This window comes from Pinus tabuliformis, chromosome Q, assembly GCF_031772625.1.
Source record: "Pinus tabuliformis cultivar Carrire ecotype Pingquan chromosome Q, CPIR1, whole genome shotgun sequence".
In the NCBI taxonomy this organism is placed as follows: domain Eukaryota; kingdom Viridiplantae; phylum Streptophyta; class Pinopsida; order Pinales; family Pinaceae; genus Pinus; species Pinus tabuliformis.
In genome coordinates this window covers 985,429,851-985,441,027 of record NC_142296.1, presented here as the reverse complement: position 1 = coordinate 985,441,027, position 11,177 = coordinate 985,429,851, and the positions used below count along the sequence as shown (strand labels likewise).

General features: G+C 37.6%; 1 protein-coding gene across 1 annotated transcript; it reads left to right on the top strand.

The window, feature by feature from the left end:
• The first annotated feature begins 1,884 nt into the window (after window positions 1-1,884).
• LOC149222782 (uncharacterized) lies at window positions 1,885-4,182 on the top strand. The gene has a single exon (XM_089385630.1). It carries the CDS (start codon window positions 2,181-2,183, stop codon window positions 3,453-3,455), a length of 1,275 nt encoding a protein of 424 aa, XP_089241756.1. The 5' UTR covers window positions 1,885-2,180; the 3' UTR covers window positions 3,456-4,182.
• The last annotated feature ends 6,995 nt before the right edge of the window (window positions 4,183-11,177 follow it).

Here is an 11,177-nt window from a genome sequence, read left to right as displayed (position 1 = left end):
ACCTCTTATATAAATATAACATTGTCATGTCTCCATATGATAGTGGCACCATCAACATGGATTTCAATTTAAAGAAAACATATTACTGACAAATAGGTACAACATATTCTTGTCCTTAAACTATTATTACATATGAAATTAAAAACTTTTCAACAAATTATGTGATTTAGGTGGTCATTTAGAGTTGTCATAAAAACACATGATATTGGTAGTTTTTGAGTAATTTTTTCCTAGTTCATTTTTCATAGTTTCTTTGTGCATTTTTGGGTGCTATTACACCCGATGCATTTTTTTAATGTTCTTTTTGACACGCTACAGAAGATCGAAAATGGAGCACTAACAAGAAAGCTATAATCTTGGCAAGATGCCCCTTTTTGTCAAATTCTCAAATTTGTTCAACTTAATGTTCATATTCAACCCTAATCATGGTAGGGCTAGGAATATTACATGGTAGCGTTAGGATTCTTGCATTTTAGGGTATTTTGCTTCTTAAGTTTATTTGAAATTATTATATAACATAGTTTTAATGTTTTAATATGGACTTTTTGTAAGTGAGCGTAGTAATAAGATCTGTTTGATAGGTAAGTTATCACCATTTTAGCGATTTTGTATTTATTTATTTATTTTTTTGTGTTTGGTCATTTTTTTCATTGCTTGATTCATTAATATAATTTGGTTTTCATAAAAAGTCTCAATTTTCAATACCGCATTTATGTTGCTCTTGCAATATTGCATGCTATTTCATTTTGTTTCCCATCCAATTCAAATCATAGTTATTAAAGAGTATTGAGAAGTGATATAGGAGAAGAAGAATAGGTCATGGAGTCATTACTTAGTTGGCATGATCAAAGTTCCTGGAGTGCATTACAAGCATTATATCCTAACCAATGCTTGATTGCATCATTTAAAAGCATCAATGTAAGGTAAGGCAAGGTGTATGTGAGTCTAGTAATAACATCAACAAGATCATGAGTACTAATTAGACCATGAGTACTAATTACTTTATCAAATATTATTAAAAATGGTACCATAACTTTACTGTCCAATCATCAACATCATTGTTCCTTACCTTACTATAACTTAGATAGAGACATTGGGATTCTAGTTCTATTGAAATTAACTAAAGGCTTGTCCACCTAAAATCAGACCTCACTGTGTAAAAAAAAGGAGAATATGTATGACTACATTATATACGGGGAGTATGTATTACTATATTCTATATATATATATTTATTGATTTAATAAAATCTATCTTAGGAGATTAGGTAGATATATGCAGAATTATGGCATGAAGAGTTAAAAGTAGACCTCTAAGGTTTTAGTAATTAAATTAAAACAACAATGGTTAGAGAGGATCAATGGTCCCTAAAGGTGAGTCAACTTGAAATATTTATGAGATGAATGGCAATAGTCAAAAGAAAGTCTTCACTAGGTAAGGGTCAAGCCTAATGCCAAAGTCTCCATTGGTAGTGGTAGGGGTCAACAATGGGTAAGGGTGAAAGCCTAATGCCAAAATGCATTGAGGGTCCTGGTTATGTGGTGGCTTCGCTTTAATGTCCTCCCACATGATATCATATTGCTGGATTGTCCCCACATTAACAAAATCTCAAATCCAAATCCAATAAAATCAAACTAACGACACACTAACGGCGGCGGCGTAGCAGATGATCTCCCAATAGCAGTGAGCGGGCAGCTGACTGACGGCAGGATTCTCTCCGGGTGCTGCCCCCGGGAAATTCGGCATGCCGAGTCGAAAGAGTCGCCGTCTTTCTGTGCCACCCGAAGTCGGGCAGCACCTGACGCCGTTGCGGGTCCCACAGTTTAACTGGGCGAGACCAAAGGGGTCGTTAACTCAAGTTCCGGTCGTGGCTCCAGTGTCTCCAGTGTCTCCTGCTTAGTCCGACCGTCCGACCCCTGGTCGAGTTGTAAACTGCGGTTACGTTAAAGCCCTTGCATGTTGCGCTATGAAATCAGCACAGACCGAGTGAGGGGGGACATGGAAGCGAGATTGCTGCGCAGGAATGCATCGTCCAACGAACGAGATTTAAGTGTTGTGAGCTTCAGAACCTCTGGTCGGACCTGAAAATCCCAGAAAATAAATACAGAGCAACGATCTGAAAGCAGGGGGACAAAGAAACAGAGGACAAAACCCCTAAAAAAGAGGGCAAGAAGGGTTATATATGGCATTGGAGTCGTTTGTTTCGATGCCAATGTCGCCGCCTCTGATGCCCATTTCACCTGTCGACTATGGCGCAATCACAATGTCGTCGGAGGAAATGAGTATTTTTAATGGGACGGACTCAATGGAGGGGATTCTGCAGGACGATCACTCGGCTTCACCTTTCGCAGGGCTCTGTCATGGCCATGGCCATGGCGCATTCTCGGCTGCTGCAGGGGCCTTTAACGCGCCCACGATGCATCCCAACCTGGTTTCCACGCTCAAGAACGTCATATCCCAGCAGAGCATGGAGGATGAGCTGCAGTTTTTGCAGACACCTCATCACGGCTTCGAGGACACAGGCCTCGCTTCCGATGATGGGTTTCTGAATTATCAGTCCGAAGAAGGGTTCCAGCCACCCGCGCAGCAGCTGGACAACAGCGAAAACACGTGCAAGAAGAAGCAGGCACAACAAAAATCCAGGCGGAGTCCCAAGGTGGGCGGCGACGAGGAGGATCGAGAGGATCGACAGATCGCGATTGTGCCAGTCGATCTGATCCAAAACAGGCGGCCCTTTAAGTGCGCCTACAGCGGCTGCGACAAGACTTTCAAGAATCCGCAGACACTGAAAATGCATCACAAGACTCACTACACGGACGATGCTGCTGAGAAACGGCTGGGAGAACAGTTTTTGAATAACAGCACCCCGGGTAATTGCAGGGCGGGGCATAATAAGAAGATCCCCTGCAGATGCCCTGTTTGCAGGCGAACTTTTGTGGGTTTGTATGAGCTCAGAAGGCACTTCGGCCGGAAACATTCAGAGGGCGAGAAGATGTACGGCTGCCGGAAATGTGGTAAGCGGTTTTATATCGAGGTTGATTTGAGAGATCACGAGAAGCTCTGTGGGGAGCCGATTGAATGTAAATGCGGTATGAAGTTTGCTTTCAAGTGTAATCTTGTTGCCCATAAGAAAACCCATCCTGAATGCCAGGATTCTTCACACTCACCACCACCACAACCACTGCTACCCAATGAAGACTCCTGCTCTTCTTCTTCCTCCTCTTCTTACAGACAGATCCAGTCACATCCAACCTCGCTAGCCGTTGCTAGCGTGGCAGCTTTTAGTGAGGACACATCATCCGCGTCAGCGTCATCACCATCACCATCATCATCATCCTCAGCAGCAGCCTCATCCGTGGCATTGATGGTTTCCTGTGGTGTCAAATTGGAGGACATCAGTGGCTTCCCTAGAGTTATGACTCCTCGAACTTTGCTAGGCCAAGAACCCAGAAACTAGAGCCTGGCTTGGCTGGACGAAAACAGGATTTTTATCTATGTTCCTGCTGGTATGCTCAGTGCTGTTCACAGAAAACAGAGTTTTTTGTTGTCGAATTTGTTGTATTAAAGGTAGAGCTTGAGTCCATGTTGTCATTTCGGCGCTCGCATTTTCTGTGTGGAGTTTCAGGAATTGCCGAAGCGAAGCTCTTTGCAAGCAATGTAGTTTTTTGTTCTTTTTTATGGATCATGGATACCATCCTGTTCTTCTCCTTGTTTTTCTCCTGATGGTGTATTTTCATTTTCTTCTTTTTATAGTGTTTATTTTCATTTCTTCTTTTTATAGTGTTTACTTGTGATATCACCTTGTTAAAAGTATTCCAAGAGGAGGAAGCATTTTGGCAAACCGTCAATGGAACATTAAATTGACACCATTTATCAAAATGGGTATCTCCTGTGACTGCAAGTGCTAGGAATTCTGCATTCTTCCTTTTTCTGTGGTATATCCAATCGATGATTTGGGAAAATTACCGCAAGACAATGTTGAAGAGGATCAGTGATTGCATTCACAAACTCTTCTATGGACATCAAAGTACATGAGTACCTCTTGTTGCTGTACTGGCAATGCATGGTAGCTGCAGTTTAATTGAATCTGCTATGCAGTCTGATTTTTCTGCTTTTGTAGCATCTCGGGAGTCATAATTAGTGGAAGAGATTTGCGATGATAAAGAAAACTTCATTTTGCAAAATGTCAAGGGAAGAATGGTTTTCTGTTAATCTTTCACATAACTATGCACTGTGTAGGTGCCAATTACCTAAGGCAACCAATCATTGTTTTAGGCTGATTATGAAAATCTTCTCCTTTGTCCTTTGCAGTTTTCTATATCTGTTTCTTGTTACAAATTATCCAATTGATGAATTACATTTGCAGACTCACTTCTTATATTTGACCTTAGTTTCTCTTTTTCTTGTATTGATAGCTACACTACTATGATAATGTTTCTTTACTGGTGAGTGTTCATAAGGACAAAGCACTAACTATACAGTTATTTAATTTGATTATAGCACTAATATGTTTGGCTGGCTATTTTATGTGGTATAGGGCTCTATGTCAAGGATTACAGATTCTAAATTAGAAAGGAAGCCTACAGGTCTGATTTAACAGATACTTGCCAAGGATTCAGATGAAAAGCGGAGCACAGTCATTTTATGAAATGAATTAGAAGGAAAATGACATATTCGGATGATTTAAGAGGATAGAAGCATCAATCTCTAAACCCATGAAAAATAAAATTAAACTTACTTGGCCTTTGTTATATAATTTGCAAATCCTTCTTGTGCTTTATTTGTTTGTGATTTGTATAGTTGAAATCGGCAAAGGATTATGTGCCAGGGAAGAGAAAATCATTGTTCACAAGATATATTCTCAAGACACGATCTGCTACTTTGGTGTGGTTTCGAGTTTCTGCTAATAACATATTTCTAGTTCTGTTGGTAACTCCCTGTCAACCAGTGGGAGATTGAAAATTACTACAAAGACGAGTTGTTCCTGAACGTATATCAAAATATGTTGAACTTGCATCAGTATCTGTTTATTTGATTTTTAGTTCAGTATTTTGTCTCGGTGTTCATATATTATTCTCAGTAGACAGATTATTCTATTGGGATATCTTCCTGGATCCTAGGGTCTGCGTACTTGGACTTTGTCTATGTGTCTTTCTCGAGCGTTGAGAATTTGTCTGATTGTGGGGTTAGAGGGCGAGTGTGTGCTTGGATGTCACTCATTAGAGAAGCGAAGTTGTTTGCTTGAGTTGAACGAAGCTGGTCCACACGAGTCTAACATGGTGATCAGGAGACTGTGGCTTGAGTATGAACTTTTTACCAGAATAATTCCAGTAGTATATTGACCATACTTTTTACCAGAATCACTCCATTAGTATATTGAACAAACACTGAGAAGTTGAATAATTTCTCTCAAATATTCATAATGCTGAAAAACTGTAGTGGACCTAGGGGGATAAAAATGGGGTACCTAGGGAGGTACCATCTACTAGAAGGTGGAACTTTCTAGTAATCCTTCTTACAATTGTATCTTTTGCTCTATGACACCTATCTATCATTATCTCCTTGGATATCTCCCTAGTGATCCCATATTATCCCCCTTGGTACACTACAAAAACCTTCTAAGATCATTCCTTGGTGCATTGGTTAAGGACCTATTTAACAAGTGAAAGGTTTCTGGTTCTGGTTCTGTCTGCATATATCTTGAATACACAAGTAAACACCATGCTATATACGCGGTCATTTTAGTTTTAACTTTGTCTATGGGCCTTCCTTGAGTGTTGGGAATTTGTCTGTTTGTGAGGCTGGAGGGTGAATATGTGCTTTGGTGTGATTCATCAGAGAAGGGTAGCAGTTTACTTGAGTTGAACGAAGCTGGTACACGAGTTTAATATGGTGATTAAGAGACAATTTCTTGTGTATCAACATTTTACCAGAATCATTCTACTAGTATATTGAGCAGACATTTGGCAGTTGAACGGTTACTCTCAAGCATTTGTAATGCTGAAAAACTTCTTAGATCATTCCTTGATGTATTGGTTAAGATAACCATTTAAGAAGTGAAAGATATCTGGTTCTGGTTCTGTCTGCATGCTGTAGAGAAAAGTAAAAAATCTTGTATGTGCATCATGCAGGTATTTAAGGATGGGAGTGCAGTTCTTGTTGCTATTGCAAGTAGTGGTTTATACTGTAGAGAGATTGCTATTTATTACTCTATATTGAGTCAAGTCTTGACTTACATAAATTACTCTTTCAGACAGAGTTATTGAATTGACGAGTTCTGTGTCGATGGTATTCAAAGGATATATATATATATATATATAGCATCGATCTGGAGTAATTGAATTGAAGGGGTTTGGTATGTGGATTGTATTAAAAATCAAAAGGGATGTGTATAGCATTGGTGAATGGTAAATTTTCTTCAATGTCGGTCAGTTTGAATTTCCTTTGTTCTTCAAGGAGGATGTGCAGTTACAGATTTTTAATTGCTTTTGATGTTATGCACTACTGCTGTTTGTACAAATGCTATCACTGAAAGGGACATCTCAACTACTGCTATGCAGTAAGACAAATTTGTTTATATATATATGGAGTTGTTGCCATAGTGGTTGTTGATTACCATTCGGTTATGCTGCTTTTAATCTGCAAAATAGGTTTTAACGCAGGGCAAACGTAGTGTCATATTAGTTTGCTTTGATTAACCAGTATTCTTAAGAAATACGGACTCAAGCTCATATTTGATTTCTAATATTTTTAATCAATTTAATCTTTTACATCACTCCATACCGTATGATTGTAGGAGAAAATTAGATAGTGTCATTTTATAGAAACTTGATAAATATGGGAAAATATGGCATTGAGAATGAAATAAATGGTAGATTAATTATCCTATTCCAAGAAAAACAAGGCTACTCATAAGATGTAGTTGTTTATACAGTCCATAGAGGGATTATGTCAAGCACATTGTTAACATTGGCTAATCTGTTTTTGATCTTTCTGCTAGTCTTATATTCTGCTAGAGTGTAGATAATTTATGCATTTCACTATAGCTGTTCATACTGCCCTGTATTTTGTCTGCATTTCATCCTATTACATATCTTGTAGAAGGGATTCTGGATCTTCTTGCATGAAAAATAAGCTCGATCAAGTTTTGTCAAGATAGTTTGAAGTTCATATAAACACTGTTAATTTGGCCATGCTTATGTTTTTCCTGAATAGAATCCCTTTGACTTAATAAAATTTTTATCTTTTAACACAAATTTAGCAGATATGGTTGCAGAGGTGCAAATTAAAGTATCAGTTTCATATCACCTTAGTTTATCAACATGATGATACAAGGTACATATATTTCAATCTTCAGTAAATTCATTGATATTCAAGTATTCAAAGGGTCAAACATTTTTCCTGGGTTCATGGCAAATATGAACACACAAGGGCTTGGAATTTGATGTTCACCAAATTTGACGATACCCTTCATTATTGTTTTATAAAACATAACTAGCTTTCATTAATATTTTATAAAATAGAATCAACTTCCAGGGTATCTTTGGGGCATTGGCCATTTACATAAATATTTTATAAAATAAATCTATTTTTCAAGATATGTCTAGGGCATTTGGCCATTTCTTCAAGCCAATTGAGTGTTTGACTCGTATGAGCATAAGAGAACGATCCTAAAGTCGTTATGGTATCAAAGCCTGGTTCAATTGGCATAGATGCTATATTAATGAACATTGAAAACCTGTAAGCATTCATTCTAATTCCAAGCTATATGCATCTTTTCATTTCATCAAAGAATTCTGTTGTATGATGATGTTTTGAGAGTTTTATTTGTAATGTGAAGTTGTAAAGCCCTGAAATTAAATATTTAAAGTTAGAAATTGTGTATCGGGTAGCTGTTTCCTAAAGAGTTTGCCCCTCGCTCTCACCAGTGTTTGCTCCGTCATCTATAAATTATGGATTCTTTGATGGATGAAGTAAATTTGGTGGAAATATCATCTGATAATGCTTCATAAAAAAGTAATATGGTTAAAGATCACAAATCTTTGTCTTTGTCTGAGCTTGATACTTCTAGAGGACTTATTTCTATTTCAGAACCCCATTCATCCACAGACTGGAAACTTCCACCTATATATCCCAAAGATGTCTATAAGCTCCATGGATGAGAATACTTTTCACATTCTTTTATCAAAGTCCATTATGTAAATCAACCTTTCACTTCTAATGATGAACCACTGCATATAAATCTGTTGAACAGAGATCTGATAGATTGGGGTAAGAAACACAAATACAAATACTGTCATCTTGGTGCAATAAAGTTTGGATTGCAGCCCTTAGTTAGACCTTTCGTAAATGTGCATTCTCTCTATTGTATCGTAGATACAAGACATAATCAATTTGCAGATGCATTGATTGGAGGGGTTTTGCTCCATTGCATGATGGACTGACTTCTTGTATTGTTTACCCAGAATATGCAGTTGCTTTGGATGACCCCTATATCTATGACTTGCTCAAAGCTTACATTCTTCCCGGAGGATTCGATATGTCTATTTCATCCCTCATTTGCCAATTAAAATGTATGGTGATAGTGAGATTCTCAAATGACACTCTTCCATCACTAAGGCCCTTTGTAGAAAGAACTTCCCACCTGAATGGTATATTAGAAACAAACCATTCTTCTAATATTCAACCTGTCACGTTCGACTGGACATGTATGAGCTATCCAACCTCTTGGGAAAATAAATACCATACTTACAAACAAGCTCTGTTTGAAACTAAAAGAAGAAATTTTTACAGAAATCCAGTACTGCTGCCAATCACCAAGGATCAACTCTCCTTTGGTCATATTCCTTCTACCTCAAGCCATTCTTCCTTGCAACCATAAAGCCTCGACATGTAAATCCAGCATAAATAACCCAATTTTCCGTTATGGAAAATATACAGATTTTCCAACTTGCATTGACAAGATAAGAACTGTATATGGAGCCCCTAAGCATCTATATATGTTTTCTATCACACTTCCTATAGAAAATACAGAGATGACAGTAAAAATATCGAGATGAGAACTTTCATTTGTTCCTAGAAGAAATCTTGCAGCCACTCCTTTTTGCCATTACTAGTCTGATGGAAAGATTAAACTAGAATATATGCCAGTGAAATCATCCACAATTGATACGAGTGTTTCTAATGAATGCAAGTTGTTAAACCATTCAAATCTTCAAGCAAGTTTAATAGTCAAGAATTTAGATGTTGTTCATAAGGATATTTTAAGAATAATTGCTTCTACTAAGTTTGAAAGAGATGAGCTACAAAAACTTACAGACAAATTGGACATATTATCCCATGTTCTGAGTGATGCTGATGAAATAAAAAAAGCCATAGAAAAGCTTAATATTAGGTTTTCAGTGCTTGAAAAGATCCATTTTAGAGTTATAGAACTATCTAAGACATTGCAGAAGCTAGTCAGGAATCTTGCTGCTTTTGATCCTTTCCGACAGGATATCCCTAAAGATGATACTAACCCTGGTCACAGAAGGCAAAAATCACTTGATTTTTTTTGCTTGTGAAGTTGAACCAGAACTACAAATTGAATGAGATTTCGGGGTATCAAACAATTTGTTTTCTATTATTTTGAAAGAAATGACTACAATTAGTTAATGGGATCCTTTGTTTGCAGATAAACAAAAATATTTGGATATTTTAGCTTTAAGATTTGAAGATCCTAAAGGATTTGATGAAACTACAGGGGATGCCTCTACAAACACATCAAGGCTATCTAATATTGGGAGCCTTGGTATCAGAGGAATGAATAGACTCGTAGCCACAATGCTAGAGTATCTTATACTTAACATAGGATGTCAAAGTAGAGAAGGAATTAAAGAAGCATTACAACTTTTGGGAAATTGGAGGATTGCTAAAAAAGTTGAAGACAATACATTTACTCCAGGGCATATGGCTAATCTCCTCATTATAGGGTTTATTGGTCTTGCATGGGAATGGTGGCACTGGTTGTCTCAAACAACCAAAAATGATTTCTTAAACTCCCTCACTGACAACAATGATTTACTTGAACCCTTAGGACTACAATTCTATGGTGCTAATAAAGTTGGATCAATTGTAGAGCATCTTCAATCTCTCTTCATGTCTCAAAGATTAGGAGATTTGTCTCGTAAGCATAAATATTTATGTTATATGTATGCATAAATTACTAATAGTAGGTAAAGCCACTGATCATACTAAAATCAAATATTATATTTGCAATTTCCAGGTGCCCTTCAAGGTGCAGTAGAAAAATACTCTCAAGGATAAGGATATATGGTTGCAAGGCATGATCTTTGCCATGGCAAATTATCATATAGATGTAGTGATTCAAGAACATTGTCTTGAGAAGAGAGTATCAAAAGATTTTAAAAGGATTGATACTATGTTTACTCTTTTATGCAAAAATGCGAGGAAAATGCCATAGTGCGGATATGGTGCTTTCAAAAGAGGACATCAGTGCATCAATTCGGCGTCTTGCTATTTAAATGATGCAAACATAAAAAGAAAAATATAAGAAGTATTCCTTTGTAATATCCCTTATCAGGGGAATCCCTCAAACACAAGCAAATTCCAACTAGAGAAATAACAGTAGTGCAACATACAATAATGTATACATGGAATATAAGCAGATACTCGAAAAAATGCAGAGAGAAATGCTAAGCCATTTTATTATACTGAGTAATGGAAAGAGTAAAAGAGGTGATCAGAAAGATAACACCTCGACTTGCACAAGGCAAATGAAAAATACACTCAAAATGGTAAGGAAATGGCCTCTCTTTGAACTACGTCCAAGCTGTCGGAGAACTGCTGTGCTGTTGCTACTGCTGGAATCAAGTGAGGATTTGGGGCTGTTCCCCTCTTTAGAAAATGCTGAAACTCTGGAATCGGCCTCTATTCAATAAACCCAGAAAAGCCTAGAAAACTTTTCTAAAATAGCTGACCCTCGAAAATCACCCTTTTGAGGATCTACGCTATCCCTTAAGGCTCTGCCCTACTCCTGAAGAGAATCCTCCAAAACTCTACCCAAAACTATGCCAAAATCTCCAATATGCAAACGCTGATCCCTTGCTCAATCTCCAAGCTCAAATCCTTCACAAAACCCCAATCCAGTGCTCTTATCAAAAGTGACTGCGTCCTCTCT